The sequence below is a fragment of the Lutra lutra genome, chromosome 2 (assembly GCF_902655055.1).
Source record: "Lutra lutra chromosome 2, mLutLut1.2, whole genome shotgun sequence".
Lineage (NCBI taxonomy): Eukaryota > Metazoa > Chordata > Mammalia > Carnivora > Mustelidae > Lutra > Lutra lutra.
Genome location: NC_062279.1, coordinates 142,202,125 through 142,222,066, shown reverse-complemented (window position 1 = coordinate 142,222,066; position 19,942 = coordinate 142,202,125). Strand labels below are relative to the sequence as shown.

The following is a 19,942-nucleotide window of genomic DNA, read 5'->3' as shown; positions in this document are numbered from 1 at the left end:
CTGTTGGGGATTTCTGATTACTGGTTCAGTTTCCTTACCAGTCGCAGGTCTAGTCAGATTTTCTGCGTCTCTGTGATGCAGTCTTGGTAGGTTCTGTGTTTCCAGGAATTTGTCCACTTATCTAAGTTATCCTATTTGTTGCTGTACAACGGTTCACACCACTCTCTGACAATCCCTTTTATTTCTGTAGAATCAGTGATAATGTTCCCAATTCATTTCTGACTTTAGTAATCAGAGTATCTCCTTTTTTCTTAGCCCACATAGCTAAAGTTTTGTCAGCTTTCATGATCTTAAAGAACCAACTTTTGGTTTCACTGATTTTCCTCTATTCCCCAGTTTGTTGATCTGCTCTAATCTTTATTACTTCTTTCCTTCTGCTAGCTTTGGGTTTAGTTTGTCTTTTTTCCCTACATCCTTAAGCTACCAAGTTAGGTTACTGATCTAAGACCTTTCCTGCTTTTTATTGTAAGCATTTAGAGCTGTAAAAGTACATACATGTACTTTTAACGAAATAAATTTAATTTCAGCCTTACTTTTAAAAATAAGACTGGGGGCGCCTGGGTGGCTCAATGGGTTAAGCTTCTGCCTTCAGCTCAGGTCATGATCTCAGGGTCCTGGGATCAAGCACCGAATCGTGCTCTCTGCTCAGCGGGAAGCCTGCTTCCCCGTCTCGTCTGCCTGCCTCTCTGCCTACTTGTGATCTCTCTCTCTCTGTTAGATAAATAAAATCTTTAAAAATAAATAAATAATAAAAATAAGACTGTATTTTCCTTTCTAGAGAAAACAAGTATACTGTTACTTTTTTTTTATTTTTTATTTTTAATAAATGTATAATATATTTTTATCCCGAGGGGTACAGGTCTGTGAATTGCCAGGTTTACACACTTCACAGCACTCACCCCAGCACATACCCTCCCCAATGTCCATAACCCCACCCCTCTCTCCCAACCCCCCTCCCCCCAGCAACCCTCAGTTTGTTTTGTGAGACTATGAGTCATACCCCATTTTCATCAGAATAGCACTGATAACACTGTGTATTATATTCCTAAATAGACATTTAATTTCAGGTACAAATACATCAAGAAATTACTATTCCTAAAGGTTTTCTCAATCTGGGCAAAGTCTCAGTCTTTCCTTTCTTCTAAGAGTTGTCATGGGGCATTTATGGGTTTAGTCCCAGTTCAAAGCTGGAGAAATGAAGAACAGATTTCTGAAACTATAACTGCATTTGTATCCTTCCTACCTACAAAGTGAAATGAGAAAGAGCCCATGGGGTCTGCAGCAGGCAGGATGCAGACAGCCCTGGTCCTACCCCAGAGTCCCAAAACTGTAACACAGAGGGCGCCAGTGTGATGCCATCAATTAAATGTCCACCTCTTGGCATCGGCTCAAGTCATGATCTCAGAGTCCTCGGATCGAGCCCCATGTGAGGCTCCACACTCAATGCAGAGTCTGCTTGAGATTCTCTCTCCCTCTGTGCCCATCCCTGTGGTCTCTTCTAAAATAAACAAAGAAATCTTAAAAGAAAAAAAGTATAGTACAGAGCTCTGTCAGTGCTCCCTTGTTACTCCCTAGATCCTATTACCTTGCACAGGGCTGTTCTAAATGCCTCCACCACAACCCCACCCTCCCATGGTTTCAGAAAGGCAAGGAGGCAGGCTTCGAGGCCCTCTGGGAGTCCTGCTGTGTCCCCAAGAGGCTCCGGCTGCCTTCAGGCCCCACCTTCAAGAAGAGCACCCTGCCTTCTTGGGTCTCCCTTCATCCCTGTCAGCCACCTGCCAAGCACAACCAACTATGCTCTGTCTGCATAGCCAGAGTCAGAGAAGGGGCTCTGAGTAGCAGAGCGTTATGTGAACGGCTCTGGAAATTACATGGCTCAGCAGCTCCCCAAGGCCCCAGAGGCTCTTGTAGGTGGCAGCTGCGCCAGAGGGCAGCCTATGCAGGTGACACTGGGTGTGGCCAGTCAGTGCTGACCCAACGAACAGCTGCCGCCACCCCCAGGCGTAGCAGGGTGAAGGCCACCATGGTTCCCTCTGGAAAGTCAGCGGCAACTCCTTCCACCTGTACCTCCCCTGTCACCCTGGCACACGTGCTTTACCCATGGCAGGTCCTGGCGGCACACACTCACCTGCTCGTCGACGTAAGCATCAATCCTCTGCTGGCATTCCAGCCACTCCTCGGCCACCCTGTGCAACTCCTCCTCGGAGCGCTGGTACCGCTGCAGTAAGGTGCTGTATGTGTCCTCGTTGCACGTGTCATGTGTCGTGGTTCCCAGCCTAGGGAGAGAGGCATTTCAGCAAAAGAAAGGAGCCCAAAGGCTCTGGGCCAGAGACCAGAGGTCTGCTTCTCTCTGTCACCTCCTCTCCCAATGTGACAAGTGGGACACCACCACACACCACACAAGGCTGCTGTCAGGGATTAGCAAATACATACGCAAGGCGCCCAGGCCAGAAATCGGCATAAAGAAGCTCCAAGAAGAGGTCCAAAGGGAAAAAGTCAGTGGTGAAGAAGACTGTTCTACAAGACTAAGGCTTTGGGGCACCTGGGTGGCTCAGCCAGTTAAGTGTCTGATTCTTGGTTTCAACTCAGGTCATGATCTTGGGGTCATGAGATCACACCCCACACTGGGCTCTATGCTCAGCTGGGAGTCTGCTAGAGAGGCTCTCTCTCCCTCTGCCCCTCCCCCAACTCCCTCTCTATGGAAATAAATAAATAAATAAATAAATAGGCCCTTGCAGTTCAGTTTATTAAACGTGGAGTTGTAACCTATTTTTCCCCACTGAAATACACTGACCCAGAGAAAACACAACATTTAATGGGAAATACAAGACTCGGACTTGGTTTTCCAATTAAGTAAAACAGAAGATTTGATCCAATCAAAGAAACATTTTATAGTTTTACTTATTCTATATTACTTTAAAAAGCTGGTAAGACAGCAAATGAGAAAATGAGCTGAAAACAAGACATACAAACAGTAAACAATGAGGAAAACACCTAGACTTCCAGGAAAGAGAATATGGGGCAGGAGGCGGCCTGGGAAGAGCAGGGAAGCCAAGCAGGGTGGCAGGGACAAGGGGGTGAACAGATTACATGCCATCAGAAACTGCTCATTTTCTGAATACCTAAATACCAAAACAACTGTAATAAAGGATCCTGATAAGAAGTTTCAAAATCGAGACAACATTTACAGTCGCTCAAGGGAAACAAGGCTACGTGCGCAAAGATCATCAGAGTTGACAGGAAAACATTGGGAGCTACGCAGTGGGTACCAATAAGATACTTTCCGGCACATCTAAACGAAGGAATTCCAGAGAACCGGTGCCTCTTATGAAGCTTATTACATCTCTTCATTCATATACACTTTACTTGCACGTGTGCTTTGAAATAAACTATGCCCATGTTAAGTAAAGATATGATGATGGCATCACATTTAGAGATGTGTGTAGGGGTGGACATAAAAAAAAATCTAGAAGCAGTATCGAATTGTATATAGCATCTATTTATCTTCATGATTTTCTGTATTTTCAGAGTTTCATTGCATCACAATCTAATAATTTTATAATAAATACAAACGATACAGTAATTTTAAATTTAGGACCCTTTCAATGGGCACAAACAGCTCCCTCTCCTTTCCCATCTCTGCCTGTGGGTGGATCCCACTTGTGACTATTTTGTAAAAGGGGTCCTGGGACATCTTTGATGGGGTGATCAGAGTACAATGTGTAGGCACAGGGCTTACATTCAAGCCAAGCTGGGCTGGAATCCAGAGAGAAAACAAGGAATGTCCTCATGGTCGCACGACACGAGTGGTTCAGCAAACAGGTTACTGTCTAAATATTCACTCTGTAAACACAGGCTAGCGCCATGGACAGATCCTCATGGTAACGTCTACCACAAATAGTGTGCACGTACAACACAAGGAGAATGAGAAAAAGTCAGTTTTGCGAGTTTATGCACAAGCCTAATTCAACATCTCCCTAACAATATCATATATTTAAAATAAAAACCAACTGGGCAATCGCTAATAACACCCACAACAACAAACAAGCAGACAGTGAGGCTCCTGGTCTTGCCACGGGCACAGACACTAGTCTGACGAAGTTTCTGGACCCCACCACCAGTTCTCAGGCCCCACAGACAGAAAGCCTATGCAGTGCTCCCTGAGCACACACGCCAAGGGGCCTGGACCCTGGGCCTCGCTGCAGGGCTGACAGTTCAAGTTCCCAGAGAGATAAATTGTAAGGGAAAAAGGGGTGGGGTGGGGGCCTGCAGGTTAAAGAATTACAAGACACGTGGGGAAAAAAAGAGGGCGGGAGTCACTGCTTCACAGTGACAGTCTCTGGGGTGATGAGGAAAGGTCTGGAAACAGACACTGGTGATAGCTGCTCAACACTGTGAATGTAATTAATCCCACTGAATTGTACAGTTAAATGTAGTTAAAATGGCAAGTTTCATGTTATATATATTTTATCACAATTTTCAAAAATTAGTAATGTAATATACCAACAACCATCAATTTGTAGACTTTAAATGAGTCAACTGTAACGGTATGTAAATTGTATCTCAGCAAAGGTGTTTAAAAAAGGAGAAATCAGCTCCCTAAACTAAGTCAGTTTCTTTACGTGAGGTCCACCTCATGTAGATTATTTGTATTAAAAAAACAAAACAAAACACAAAAGATATGTCAAAAGAAAAAGCAGGCAAGCCTTGGAATGGCACACTTGAGTAACAGGAGAATAAACAAGGAAGGAGTGGGACTGCCGTTGCAGGCGGTGCCGTGGTGGGAGGTCCTGTGGCCACTCTGGCAGAGGAGTCTGTGCTTGGAGGCTGCACGCAAGAGGAACTGACTTCCTGGGGCCACGGTCAAGCTCGCAGCTGCACATCTGCTCAGTGTCATCTTTTCTATCTATATTTTACCTTAATAAAGTAAAACAAGCACAGGGCCAGAGACCAGGAGTCAATATGAAAATACTCCCAACTAGAGACTCTATGTGCCACAGATGCAATCCTTACTTTAGAGGCTGGTACTGGTATATAACTTTTCCCAAACCTTCTACAAGTTGTTCTGTGGGATCTGCACGCTAGAAGCTCAGACCTGAATTACCGCTGGGTCTGACAAGGGAATCTGCCAGGGAACCTAAGGGAACTGTCCCGTCTGGCATCACCAGCTGCCGCTGGGAATGCTCTGCTTGCCTCCTCCCCAGCTCTGTCCCTGTCTCTATGTCCCTCGCTCCCTCACCTGTCCCAAGAACCCTCCTTCAGCCTGACCCCAGAATTAACATTCAAGATCTAAACACTGCCAATCTTCTGGAGTCTGACCATCATTTGCACTGAGTGATTAAGAAACCCAGAACTAGAGGCACCTGGGCAGTTCAATTGGTTGAGTGTTGGACTCCTGATTTCAGCTCGGGTCAGGATCTCAGGGGTGTGAGATCAAGCCCTGCGTCAGGCTCCACACTCAGTGCAGAGAGCTGAGGATTCTCTCCCTCTGCCCCTCCCCCTCGTGCTCCCTCTCAAATAATCTAGAAAGGGAGGGAGAGAGAATGAAAGAAAGAAATCAATCTGGAACCAAGGCATAGCCAAGAATGGAGTTTCAGGATACATTTCAGCTCCCTGTCACTCACCCCAAGTTGATGACAGGCCCATCAAACTAACTGGCTCACCAGCAAAAGAAAATACAAGGCCCTAGAATCTTGCTATAAGAACCCCCACCTTCCCAAGATGCACGTTTTGGGTTGGTTGTCCCCCCCCCCCAGCCCCATAAAAAGTGCCTTTGGTGGATGTAACTGCCCATGGACAAAACCATGTTCTGCATTTCAAACTCATGACCTGGAATACTTTCCTGACCCTTTCTTTGGTGGAGGTGAAAGCTGGGACACTCAAGTCTCCATGCCCCACCACGGAACATGCCAGATGCTTTCAGACTAGACACAGAGGAAAGGGTGGGCAGGGAATGGGCTGTGGGGAAGGGGTGCCGGGAGGGTCCGGGGCCAGACAGAGCACTGGCCACAGCCACACAACACTGTGTTCTGGTCTTTCTGCCCCCATCACCTGTATCCAACCACTTTCAGGGCTACTGCTTCTCCAGAGGGGAGGGTGTGAAGTGGGAAGAGTCATGACCCCTCAGATAAGATTCAGGAAGACTAGGTTGATACAGGGGTTTCAAAAGAAAACAAAGTGACTAGTCTAGAAGTAAACTACAATAATAATTTATTTACTTAGAAATAATTTCCCTTCTTTGTGAATCTGGTCCAAACAAACATCAGCACAGACACTTAAACAAAGATGAGCATGGTATGTGCTGTTAGGAAGCATCTCTGGCACAGGACCCTGACTCTATGTGGTAAGTCCATGGGAACAGAAGCACCAACGTGGCAGAACTGTGGAAGCGGGCGCCTGACTCAGCAGCGACCACAGATCCAAGGAGCCTCATCCCAGTGGACTCATGCGGGGCCAACGCCCTCCCACCACATGGCCTCCAGCTGCCAGCAGGGCAGACGCCAAGTACCATGCTTGGGACCACTCGTCCTAGCGCACGTGCAGGAGCCCTGGGATACCCCGCGCCACCGAGACGCGGCCACACCACGAACAAAGGCACGGAAGGAATGCTAGAGACACGCACATCCCTGGTCTTCGTGCCCAGGAGCCCTGTGACACCGTCAGGCCCCTTCTAGAGCCGTCCCCCTCCTCTGACACCCCCTCCCCGTCTCCCCTGCACACCCAAGTGCCACAGCCGTCTGGCTAAGCCTGAGTCTCTTCAAAGTAAAACTCTACGTTTACCACGGCTTTTCCTTATTCACAAGGAATTTGGGATGTTAAATCTCAGCGGCATTACTACTGAGTCTGTTATTTTAAAAGTTTAATTTAGTACTCCTGGGATTTTGAGTTTCTGCCCAAGTGGTACCGCTCCCTGAGCAAGAATGTCCACACCGCGATGGTGTTCCAACACACACCCACTACAACACAGGGAGAAGGACCGTGCTGTCACACCACAGAGACATATGCAGACAAAGACCAGATACCTGATCTGTGACACCAGTGCTGGCAAGTTGCTCTGAAGAAGTGGCTCCGAAAAGACCAGATTTTCAAACAGATGCTTATTATGCAGTTCCCATGTCACCTGGAACTTTTTCAAGTGTTCATTTTCCTAGTTAAAAAGATAAATAAATAAATGGAAGATATACTGAATTGATGAAGACTAAAACTCCCCAGAAGGATCCGCCCCCTCCAGCCCTCTTTGCAGGCCCAGAACATCCCGCAGCACATGGAGAACCCTGAGGTACACCTCTGGCCACATGCACACACGACCCCAGTCTCCTCCCTTCTAAGTCCCTCACACAGAGAAAGGGGGTAAGACACACACAAATACGCGACAGAGAGAGAGAGAAACAAATGCACGTATTTGACGGTCATTCCTTACACTGTGCTTCCAAAATGCATTGAAAGCCCTACTCTTCAAACAATTTAAATGCACACAAATCCTCTGATGTCAAAGGGCAATCATTTTCTCTCCTATCTTGAGAAATGTGCCATTCTGGTGGCCGCAAATAACTTCTCCACTAGTGCTAAGCTGTGGAAGGTCAGGTGTTTCCTCTCCCTAATACACAAAGGCAAACTCAGCAGTTACTTTAAATAGCTTTTAAACATTTGGGAGCGTCCTGGCCATCAGAGTGAGTGATACCAAAAGGAACATCCATCTGCCCTCAACACAAGGTGACCAGGACAGAGAGGGTGCCTTTCTTGAGCATAGATATCGCTACAAGCATATGCATGTGGGACTCCAAGCGTCCATCCGTAAGCTACGCGATGCTGTAGGGCTCCGTGTGTTTCAGTCATTGCACATCCTTCATACATGTTCCTTCCCTAATCCACTGACAACTGGAGGAACTGCTTAACATGATGTAGCAATACTCCATGAAATGGGTTACTCATGGTGACGCCTTCTACAACTTAGCCCCAGTGAATTCACATGATCACAGCTGCAGGTGTTAGTAAACAGTCTACACATGAAGACCCCACTGTTTGCCCAGTAACTGGCTGGCATGGGGGCTGAGAGAACGAGGCAAAGCAAGCATTTCCTGTTCCTGGGCACAGCCAGCGAGACAGAGCTCAGGGCACACTGGCGGGACCACTCCAGCACAAACGGATGCCAGCTCTGCCACCTGCCAACCCCTGCTCACGGCGTGCAGACAGATGGGGCTCTGCAAGGAACCCGGACACCTGCGCAGACCCTCAAACCCTCCGTTCTGCCTGTGTTTCCAGAGCTTGCTCCCACTGCCCCAGGTGTGCACTTCCGCACCCTGCAGTGCCACTACTCTGTACAGGAGAGCCGGCCGGGGAGCTGATAAACTCCACCCGATCTCTGGAATGAGAACCTTGCCAAAGAAGGTACCAAGGACGTGGCCACAAATGACATGTCGACCACACTACATGTCACAGACGTCAGCAGAGACCACTCAGTGCAGGCACTGGACCAGGTACAGGGACACAAAGATGAAGCCAGCAGGCCCCTGCTCTCTAGGAGTCACCAGGGGACAGAGAAGTAGGCAGTGATCCGATTTACGGTTTGTCTCTACAACAACGAACATGCAGGAGCTAAGGCAACAGCCAGACCAGGCCCCTGGCCAGCTGAGGGAGGTTCTGGGGAGAGCGCTCAGGGGAGCTGAGTGCTTGCTGGGCTTCCCCCATAAACCTCCAAAGCTGCATGTGTGGTCCTTGCCTGCCTGCCTGCCTACTTGCGGGGGTAGGACACAGCTCTGGCTTTTGGGGGTCATGTTACTACAGGTACCTGGGTGAAGGCTGACTTAGGAAAATGTTTGGCATTTTTCATGAAATCTGTAATCATACATCCAAATGAGGCAAGCAAAAGAAACAGCAGGACCCAAACTCATTTCCCAGCCTAGAGTCAACTTGGGAAAACAACGTGTGCTAACAACAGTGTTTCCTGCAGGCCACGCGTGGTTCTCAGTGCTCATGAGGGTCATCTCAGTAGCACCCTCGACAACCCTGGACTGGGTGCTGCCAGGCCCCATTCACAGGCCAGAGACAGCCTACAGAGGCTGAGCGATGGGCCTGGGGTCGGGGGGAAGGAGTCTGTGGGCTGCCGGGGAGCGAGGGGGGGGGGCCTGTGCAGGAGCGCAGCCAAGACTCAGCACCACCTGAGCTAGAGGCACAGAGAACAAGCTCACCAGTGACTCAAGTTCAGGCTTTGCCACCCAAACTAGTTTTCCTTCTTACACTCAACTGCAAAAAGGTTTTTGGGGGTCTGGAAGGAGAACGAGGAGGTGTTCAGAATCAAGCTGTGTAACAGACCTCGAGAACTACCAGGCTGTTCTTAAGGATGGAAATTCAGATTTCATGATTACTACAGCCCTGGCACAGCATTTCCCAGACGGTGGGAAGTACAACCTATGTGCAGGCTCCTTCTATTTTAATATTTAAAATAAAATTTTAAAACATGAAGCTATCATCTTGTTTGATCCCCAGGGCTGTGTAGAATATACCCACAAGTGCATTTCCCACGAAAATAATGTTTTTAAAAATACCCTCCTATATCTAAATGTCCTCCCTGGGTTCTGCAGAATCAGAAAAACAGGGGATGTTGTTTCCAGAGAAGCCGGTTGAGAAGGCAGAGAATTAGCCGGCAGGGTTTGTGCAGCAAACCAATGTGCTGCTTTAAGAAAAACAACCAATGTGCTGCTTTAAGGAAAACAAGCCAATGTGCTGCTTTAAGAAAAACAATTTGTGGCCAATCATAAAATCTGAGCTTTCAAGCAACAATCTGCATTTTGGAAAACTTGAATCTGTCACTGTGGCCTTGAAGTTTCTCCGTTCTGATGAGGATCAGTGGTGATGGCTACAAAGGTCATTTTTTACACTGAACACCAGGAAGATCGGCACTAAATTACTCGGTGAGCCCGTGTATTTCCAATGACCAAAGTATGATGTTGGAAAACCACATGTGGGCAGACCCATTCTGAGCACCGGCTCCAGCACTGGTTCTGATGTAAGAGACATGCTCGGAGACCCTACACCACACCTAACCATTAAGAAGCCCTCAGGCAGGGCACCTGGGTGGCGCAGTGGGTTAAGCCTCTGCCTTCAGCTCAGGTCATGGTCTCAGGGTCCTGGGATGGAGCCCCACATCGGGCTCTCTGCTCAGCAGGAAGTCTGCTTTCCCCTCTCTCTCTGCCTGCTCTCTGCCTACTAGGGATCACTCTGTCAAATAAATAAATAAAATCTTAAAAAAAAAAAAAAAAAAGAAGTCCTAGGACTCAAGTGTACTCCTGACGAATGGCTGGAAAGGCTATTAAGATATTCCTCTCTTTGCCAAATATGGATCTGCGTGAGGCAGAATTTTCTTCAGTAACTTCAGCCAAAGCAACCTATGACAACAGTGTGAATGCAGAAGCAGCTATGAGAATCAACATGTCCTCTATTGAGCCAAAAACTAAGGAGATCTGCAAAAATGTAAAGGAAGCCCCTCTTCTTACTAAATATGTTTTGGAAAATAATTCTTTTTGGGGGCACCTGGGTGGCTCAGTCGATGAAACATCTGCCTTTGGCTCAGGGCATGATCACAGGATCCTGGGACTGAGCCCCACATCGGGAATTTTCACACCCCACCAACAGCACTTGTTGAAACCACAAATGTAGGTGGCAGCTGGCTTATAATGACAAAATTTCTGGGAGGCTGTACTTCGCCTCAGCCCTCCCCAAGATCACAACAGGCACAAGCCCTTGCCATCCCTCCAGGGCCTCTCCTTCACTCTCACACAAGGAGGAGGCCATCTGGGGGCCCAGCACTGTGTGTCGATGCCACCCAGGGTGGGACCGAGGCTGAATCTCCCATCTCCCAGGTTTAGAAGTTCCTGGAGTGAATGCTGGCTTTGGGGCACACAAATTTCTCAGGATTCCAGCTTTTAGTTTGTTTTTCACCCCTAAGTCTTCTTGCCTTTCCTGGCACCTCAGCAATGTGCTATAAAAGCTTTTTATCTAGTTTCAGTTTATGTGATCCAGTAATTCCGTTATTTCCCATGAAGGAAGAAGGATTTCAGGGTGTCACGTCTGCTGTACCACTGGAAACAAAAGTGAGTACCTCTATGTATAATGAAAGTGACATTAATCACTGAGCAAACAACCATATTTTGTTCTTAGTATTTACAAGTTTTTTCCAAACCACAAGAAAAGTATTCCTATGTAAATTGTTAGGAATTTGCTCCAACAAGCAGGGCTGAAATCAATTTCTGTTTGTTTCAAAAACCACGCTCCACGCTGACTGCCTGAGGGGGGCCTGGGCGGAAGCGCCACCTGGGGCAGAGCTGTGCTTTGCACTGCTTGGCACAAGGTTCGGGCAGCTGGGAGACGCTCTTCACCTTGGCGGACTCCTCTCCCGGCGGACTCAGGAAGGTCCGAGGGTGCGGTCCTAGAGGAGGTGGCACTGGATGTGAACTTCTGAAGAGCGGGTACTTTCAGTAAGTCGAGGCGGAAGAGGGAGAGCTGCGTGCGATGGGACATTTGGGAGTGAGGCACCGGAGGCCTGCTGGGCCCTGCTCCAGGCACCGGCATGCCATTGCAGATTCTCACGATGCAGAGACAGCCGTCCCTCCTGACTCGGGCTCCTTTCCTCACATCGCGTGCTTTCCTCCAGGCTGTCAAGATTCACGGCACGGCACGGTCTACTGCAGGGATGTCCGAGGAGGCCCATGAAGCCCACCCCCCCTGAATTTACCTGCAAAACTGTATGTCTGTAAATTTTCCTGGCAAGAAGGTCTATCAATTTTAGAATCACAAAGACCATTGCATTTAAAATCTTAGGAACTACTGGTGCTATATTTGTTTCAAAATGTAGTTTTACCAGGAAGAAAGTACCCAAAACTAGTCAAGTATCATTTAATAACTAAATTGAGGTAATGGCAAACAAATCCACAGATCTCGGCAAATCGGTATTTCTCTAACAGTCTGGAAGGCCTGAATGACCGGTTTCTCAGGCAGCACAGCCTCCCTGCACCGGCAGCTGCACCGCTGACAGGGCAGACTGAAGCTTCTAATGCCCAGCCTGGCTGGTTTCTAGGAGCTGAGATTCTACCACATGCCTCCTTCCACCCATGTGTGCTAGGTTACCTCGTGAGGTGGTCAGAGACCCGTAAGACACCCCTGCTTGTCTCCTTCATAAGGGCCACTGGGCAGGGACAGGGGTGGGCATGAGGGTGGGTTCTTATCAGACTCTGGGAACCCATCCCTAACCCAGGGCTGGACTGTGGAATCGACAACTGAAACCCATAGGACTGGAAGCAATTGCTCTCCACAGGAGTCATGCCCTGCGTGTCACACTGACAACAGAGATAACAGCTTAAGACAGAAACCATTTGTCTTTCTTCTCCCTCCTAATGCACACACTGGTCCTCACCTCACATCATCCCCATCTCTCGCTCCCTAGGCCTCAAGGTCTCCAAACTGTATTTCCATGATATGTTACCCAAACAACAATCCACGTGACACCTTTCTCCCACAGCATAGTCCAGAGAGAAGAGAGAGGGGAGAGAAATCAGGTTCTCTCCTTGGTGCCTGAGTGCCACAAAGGAGGGGCTGGTGATGGCACACGAGGGCAACCCACAAGCCTCCCCACGATCTCACCCGAGCACAGTGGTCTTCTCAAGTTCTTCCCCACAGAACCAGAGGAAGGCAGCCTTCGCTCTTACCAGCGTGCCCAGGAAGGTGCTGATCGTGCGTGCCGCCTGGCAGAGGGCACCGTACTCCTCGAGGAGGAGAGAGATGAACTGGTGAGCCTGTGGAGGGCCCTGCAGGGCGGACGGCGCCTTCACCTTGGACGCCGCCGACAGCTGCCGGAGCAGTCGGACCTTCATCTCCAGCACATACTCTCTGGCTTGTTGTTCCAGCCGCTGGTACAGCTGGTAGGGGTCCCTTTCGCAGAGCCTGCATGGAGAAGAGAGAGTCACCGCTCACCCGTGACCCGCCCACACACGGGCCTCCACAAAACTGCGATCAGTGAGCTGAGCTGTGATCAGCGCCCACCCGGCCATGGGTACAACCACCATCTTCTCAATATCCCATGAGAGGTGCCTTCACCTCACTCACCACAAAGGAGCCCTGGCACTGACAGCGTCGAGAGCCACAAAGTCATCAGCTAAGAGCCCCAAAATCCCAGCATTTACTCAGAACTTACTCTGCACTAGCACTGTGTCTCCCACGTACCAACCCAGTTAATCACCAAGTTCATCACTCAGCTGAACAGCGCAGCCCGCCTGGGTGGAAGGCAGGGCGCTCACACAACCAGCAGGTGGCAGAGCGCACATAGTGGCGCCTCCTCTCAGGACCCCTAAGACACCTCATTGTCCACGCCCACATGCTGGGCAAAAGCAGCCACCCAAGCAGAGGTGACACCTGGCTTGTGGGACTCTAGAGCAGACTGTTCTGTCCTTTTTTCCAGGAATTCAGTATATAATGCAAATGGGCTTACATTATTTTTATAATCAGAGGAAACTATAGAAACAATGTCTCTTTTTAAGCTATCCCCCCCAACACACAAACAGAAAAAAAACAATAAAAATGTATAAAATAAAACCCCTAAACTGAAAAGAAGGGAAAAATTAATAAGTGCCTTTCTACCGAGCCACAGTAGCAGTTAACATTTTTTATGAATTTCTTTCCTAATTTGGAGATAACCTACTAAAGCAGCCGCTCCTCCCAAATGCACAATTCTGAGGGGTCTGCAGATGGAAGCCGAGGATGGCTGGGCTGACAACAGTATCTGTCTGCGAGCTGCCACCAGGAGGGAGCCTTTGAGGCCAGCACTTTATCAGGCAAGTTGTAAACGTATCAAGCCACAGGTCCTGGATTTTACACAACGGATCCTTTTACCTTCTGGGCACCACATTTGGTCAAAAAGAGAAGAATGTAATTCGCCCTCTATTCCAGTTTTAAATTAGCGCACCACCTAAGTTATAAAGACAAGAGGCAAGTAAAACCCGGCAATGGAGCACAGGAAGCCTTGCACAGAATGTGGCTAGAGAAATAATAAAAACTGATGGGATTCCCACTGGGGTCAGCACACTTCAGAAAGACATACTAGTTTAGCGTAGCAACCACAATTTTAATTACCAGTACAACTGTCCTACAAAGTAGAATATATGTCATCTGTTAAAGGAATGCCCCAGAAGGCTCAAATGACAGAGGGACAACCAAACTTACAGCAGACTGGACGCCTCTTAGTGAGGTGAATTAAACATCCATTTTACTTTATTTCTTTGTCCATTTCAGTACCTTAGAAATACAACAAAATGGCCATGCGGTCCTCCCACAAGTAGATTTTTTAAAAAGCCGTATGACCAGGAGACTATGCCAAAGACACTGAGGCGGCTCATCCACATGCACAGCCAACAAACACCAGTGTATGTGTGCTGAAGGTTACTCTACAGTGGCACGGCTGCAGCACTGAAGAAGCCAAGGAAATAAACTCTGCCCTCACAACGCCGATGGCACATGCATACAGGTGATGGGATTCTGGGTAATGGTAGGAAATAATGAAAAAGGCGGCAAGGGGAAAAAGAGTGATGGCAGAGAGGTGCCTGGGGTCTTACACAGGGTAGCCTCTTTGAGAAAGTGACTCTGAAAAGTGATGTGAACACCGGAAAGGAGAAAAAAAAAATCCTGAGAAAGGAAGAACATGGCAGACAGAAAGAAGAGTAAATGCAAAGGCCCTGTGGCAGGAGTGAGTGTGGCCAGCAGAGGAAGGACGGGAACCAGCACAGCTGGGATGTAGTGAAGAACGGTGTGAGGGTAGCACAGAGCAGGACCATGTAGGACACCAAGGGCCACAGAGAGGAGGAAAGGATTATGACCACCAGCTGTACAGACTCCCAGAAGTGGGATTCACGAACACCCCTCTCCTGATGAGTATCTCCATGTAAACCACAAAAGCAGCTGTGCTCTTAGGACACAAGGGCGAGTACAGCAGATCTGATACAGACACACTTCCAGCTGGGGCTGTGACAGATCCACATTCTTAACAGTGTATTTCACTATCAGGGCAATGCCGTTTCCCAAACCTCAGTGATTCCCATTACCGGCTTTACACTCTCTGCCATAACCTCTCCAGCCGGTACTAGCACTTGCCAAGTGTCTTCCTCCGGCCGCCTCTCCTTTGACTTCGGCTGCTTCCTGAGCACTGGTAGTCTAGGACGTCATGTGTCTGAATGGCAGGCCCTATGTTTTTCCCTCATACTCACTAGGAAACCTAACTCCTAGAAGCGGCACAACCACCCAGATCCATCTCCTATAGTGCAAGGCGTTGAGCCCTGAACAAACTGGCCACGTTCCTCCACAAGTTCACAGAACCCACAGCCATGCACTGCTCCTCGCTCCAGGATAACCTGTGCTGCACAGCGAGTAAGAGCCTGCAGAGCCCCCTTCAAAATGTGGGAAACACAAAGCAAGAGGAGAAACGATCCATGAACTGCCTTGCTCAAACTGATCCCTTTTACCTGGAACATTTCAAAGAAGAGAAAAAAGACCCTACAGACTATAAGGCAGAGTAACAGTCTGTCACCGGGAACATGGTGTCCGCTGAAGAGCACACGCGGAGTCACAGGCCCTTCACGGGACACCCACTTGGACGGGCCGGCCACAGCGCGAGCTCCACTCCCACACCAGCGTGTTCTCAAGCTGCCTGGCCTCAGGAAATGTCTTCTCACCACAATGGGCACCTGCCTGTCCTCCTGGGGCTGATTAAACGCAAGAGGGCTTGAGACTGTGCTCAGTCCCATCCCTCGCACAGTCAGGACTCCGAAAGCAGTGCTGCGGTCAGTCTCAACACTAAGAAAGGACAGAAACGTGTCGATTCATTTGTTTATTATATAGGCAGTGAGCATTTCATCAGAATGAACGTGAATCTCTGCCCAGAGGGCTTGCTTCCGGCAGTCTGTCTGCCGGCCGGCAGGTACCGGCAGTGAGCGGGTGCAGCCAAGCTTACGGGGTCCAGAGAGCAGAGCCCAGCCCGAGCAGAGGGTAGGCTTCCTGGGCAGCAGGTGAGGGAGGGACACGACACAGGGGCAACGTGTACCTATCCACGAGCTCCTTCACCCCCTCCTTGTCGGGCACGAGGCTCTGGTCTTGGTCGTCGGCCAGCGGGGTCCCCGCCTGGCGGTAAATGCAGCGGACCGTGTAGCGCACTTCTGACCAGTAGTTCTGCAGCTGCTGAGGTTCACGGTCCGTCTCTGCTGAAATCTCTCTGTGAGATGGCACAAGAGCAAGGAGGTCAGGGTTAACGGACAGTCTGGGTCACCCTTGCCCTCCAGATGGCCTAAGGGGATGGGGCATGGACTCCCAACAGCATCCTCTCCTTTACTCTGCTCCTGGAACGGCCTCCCACTTGCTGTGGCCACAGGGAGGCCTGGTGACCAGCCCAGGCTTCAGGTGCCTGCAGCTGTCTGGTTCCCCAAACCCTCCTCCCCAGGAGACCACAGCCCCTCCTCGCACAACAGGAATGAACACACCTGGCGTCCCACAGAGAGAACACTGATGCTCCCCTCCATCTCAAGGGGCCCATCAGGCAGCTCTCTCTCCCCACAAAGCCCCTGCTCCCCACTTGGCTGCACTGGCTTCGGGCCTGAGCCAGGCACAGAGCGGGTTCAGAGCCCCCAGGCCCTGGCCTCTCCTCCTCTATACTGCAGCAACATCCCAGGGAAGGGGCAGCTCTCCCCCTACCCAGGCCAGCCTGAGACTCTAATGACTTGGCTCTGCCTCCCTCCCTCTCTAAGTGCTATCCTGCTCCTGTCAGCCCTCACAGGCAGGGACTCAGAAGAGCCTCATCCTGCTAGTGCTCCCACTGACACCCAGGCTCCTGTCTCAGTCCTTAGGAATCGATCAAGTGCCTGCCGTCTTTATGGGAACGGCCCCTTTCCTGCTCCAGCTGCAGCGCGGGTCGGGCAGGCCCTGCTCCCGACTGTCCCACGGGCCCACACTGGTACCTGCGCTCGCTGCAGGCCTCACAGGCACACGAGGAGTCTGAGGGGGCAGTGCCCAGCCCCGCCGAGGGGAGCGTCTGCGCACCAAGGGCTAGCCTCCCGCCGCCTGCCTCCGGCTGGGACCCGCCAAGAGGGGAGTGAAGAAGAAAGTCTTGGCCCTGCTTTGAAAAGAGAACAGAACAGACTATGTTCAAATGTTCACGGTAGAAATTTGTTATTAACGTGTTAGAAAAATGCCTTTTAGAAACAAATTTAAATTCAGACGCTGACAAGATCTCTAAGGACATCATCTGGGTAACTTTCTGACACCTAAGAATTTTGTTTGCAACCAATTATTTACTACCTTTGGAGAGTTCTACCATAATCTCAGGAAGACAGTCAGTTTCTTTCATGCTTTAGGAAAGAGCAGCTCCACTCTCAGCGTCCTCATCAGCGGACGCACTGCCCTGCACCGTCAGGGCTGGTGCTTAGTGCAAAGCTAGCGGCCTGCAAGCACAGCGGGAAGCCGGGGGGCAGGGGGAGGTGGGGAGCAGAGGCCTCTCGTCCTGGTCCCATGGAACCCCACAACTGTGCTGCCTGCACTAAGGGACAGGAGGCTGGAGAAAGAGAACATTCTAGGCAAAGGCAGGATGAAGTAGGCTCCAGCCCTCGTGCCTGGAACCCAAGAGCCCCTAGAAGGTTCTATTAGCAGCCATTATAGGGAACATAACTACAACCCTCTTTCCCCCCCACTCCCCTAGGTGGTCCCTCGTCCCTCAGGGACAGGATCTGAGAGGGATTCTATTACATTATGGACACATGCGCTCCAGTCCTAGAGCAGATGATCCCTGCAGTGAAGAAAGGGCTGTGGGGTGAAGGCCCCACAGCCTTCACCCCACCAGCCTAAGGAGAAGGAAGCCACGAAAAAGGGCCTATGAAGGAGAGAGAAGACAAGCCCTGGGAGGCTGTGGCAGCTGGTGGGTGCTTCCTCAGGGTGGTCAGACACTTGGGGCACCACCAGTGGCAAACCGGGCCTGTTGTGTGCCCCTTGGGAGTTTGGGCACACAGACATGGGAGGGAGCAGTAGCGGGTCTGCCTCCATCACATGGTAGGCCGGGTCCCTGCTCCGAGAGCAGGGGCTTGTGTCATCAAAAAACCCACCTGAAAAGGTTCCTGCTAGGTGAGTGGGTCCCAGAATTATACCAGGGGGCAGAGCAAGGGTTGGGGGGCTGTGTCACACAGAGTATGTGGCAGACAGTGAGAAGTCTGGACCGAAGTCTAGGAAACCCTAAAGAAGGGCCTCTTATGGGGGCGCCCGGGTGGCTCAGTCAGTTAAGTGTCTGCCTTCAGCTCAGGTCATGATCCCAGGGTCCTGGGATTGAGCCCCGCATCAGGCTCCCTGTTGGGGGGAAGCCTGCTTCTCCTCCTCCTTTTGCTGTTCCCCCTGCTTGTGTTCCCTCCCTAGCTCTCTGTCAAATAAATAAATAAAATATTTTTTAAAGGTGGGGGACTTCTTACAATCAAGAGCCACTCACCAGTGGAACACCTGTTAGAACCCTGGGCCCTGGTCACCAAGGAGAACCACAGACAGCCTATAAAGTATGGAGACTCCCCCCAACCCCTCCTGCCCAGAGCCCCTTCTCCACCCAGGCAGAGCAGGGAAGGCCAAGGAAGCAGGACAGGCACCACTGCCCTCCACCCCCACAATATGCCCTTGCTGACCCCAAGGGGAGATGCTCTGAGGGAGGGGAGACACTCAGGTTTTTTGTAGATTAGACTAGAGTACCCAAAAATGAGATGATTCTAATACCCATGGTGACTAGAAAGGCTTGACAGGTCTGAGCGCAATGCTGGTAGAACCAGACTATCCCCCAAGAGCAGCAGGTCATTGCACTGCACGAAGGAGGTTTCCTCTCCCCTCCATTCCCTTCATCCAACAGCAAGGCTACCCATGGGACTCCATTCCTCAGCAGATGCACAATCTGATTCTCCCTTCCCTGCTCCCAACGGTCCAAGCTACTGTCACCTCTGCCTGCCAGGTGAAGGTGGGGCGGCTCTCCGACAGCACCGCTGCCACCCACACTCACAGCCCTCCCACAAGCAGCAGCCAGAGTGGTGGTTAAAGTAAGAGAGACCCTGTCATTCCCCTGCACAGAACCTTCCACACCACTCAGAAACAGACTAAATTTCTTACCCATCTTCACAGTTTCCCAGAACACATCTGTGCTTTTCTTTCACTGCAGTTGAGTCTTTGCCTAGAGCGCTAACCCACTAAATGAGTGAATGGCCTGAGGGACAGAATCCTACCAGTCACGCCTTCCTGCGGAGGCGGGTAACCCAGGCATCAGGTTTCCCCTGTCCCTGCTCCAAACCCACCCTTCCCTGCACTGCTGGGGGTCAGAGGGGCCCCAGCGCTGTGTGGGGGCCTTGCCAGCAGGGGGCGCAGGAGGGCCACCTTGGAAGCTTCCGCGTCCCCAGCACCCAGAGGCTTGAGAGGAACATTGGCTGCACACCCCTATGACAGCTTGTCAAATCAGCCTGCGGCTTCTCAGCAACTGCTCTGCTACCCAGAGAGCCTCTCCCAAGGGTGTCCTGCCTGGAATCGTGTCCCTAAGCCGCCTCTACCTGAGATTGGCTGCTCCCTAGACGCAGCACAGCCGGACTCTTCAGCATTTCCTTCCCAGATCTGTGCAGGTGATCTTCTGTTTCTAGTTAACAGTTGGTTCTCGATGCAAAAGTGATCCGTTCAAATTACTGGTGTGGGTGCCCATCTCCTGAGCTTAATTACCCCGTTAATCTCTTGTATCACAAACTGCTATTTGAAATCCTGGTGTTTCCCTTGTTTTCTTGTTTATTTTTTGTTGTTTTGTTTTTTACCTGTCTTCATCACTAGAAGACCAGACCCCAAGAATGGGACCTTTGTGTCCTGTTCGCCAATGCGCACTAGCACCAACGACGCTGACTGACACACAGGACAG

General features: G+C 50.3%; 1 protein-coding gene and 1 long non-coding RNA gene across 2 annotated transcripts in view; one reads left to right on the top strand and one right to left on the bottom strand.

Annotated features, from left to right (window-relative positions):
- Positions 1 to 19,942, bottom strand: part of FAM193A (family with sequence similarity 193 member A) — a 163,925-nt gene that overhangs the window by 55,494 nt on the left and 88,489 nt on the right. The window contains 5 exon segments of the mRNA XM_047718668.1: positions 2,129 to 2,276; positions 7,023 to 7,147; positions 12,702 to 12,936; positions 16,082 to 16,249; positions 16,989 to 17,143. Of these exon segments, the coding sequence (XP_047574624.1) occupies positions 2,129 to 2,276; positions 7,023 to 7,147; positions 12,702 to 12,936; positions 16,082 to 16,249; positions 16,989 to 17,143 (831 nt within the window).
- On the top strand, positions 12,961 to 13,551 carry LOC125093480 (uncharacterized). The gene is made up of 2 exons (XR_007125259.1): positions 12,961 to 13,045; positions 13,109 to 13,551. It is a non-coding gene; the product is annotated as an uncharacterized LOC125093480 (long non-coding RNA).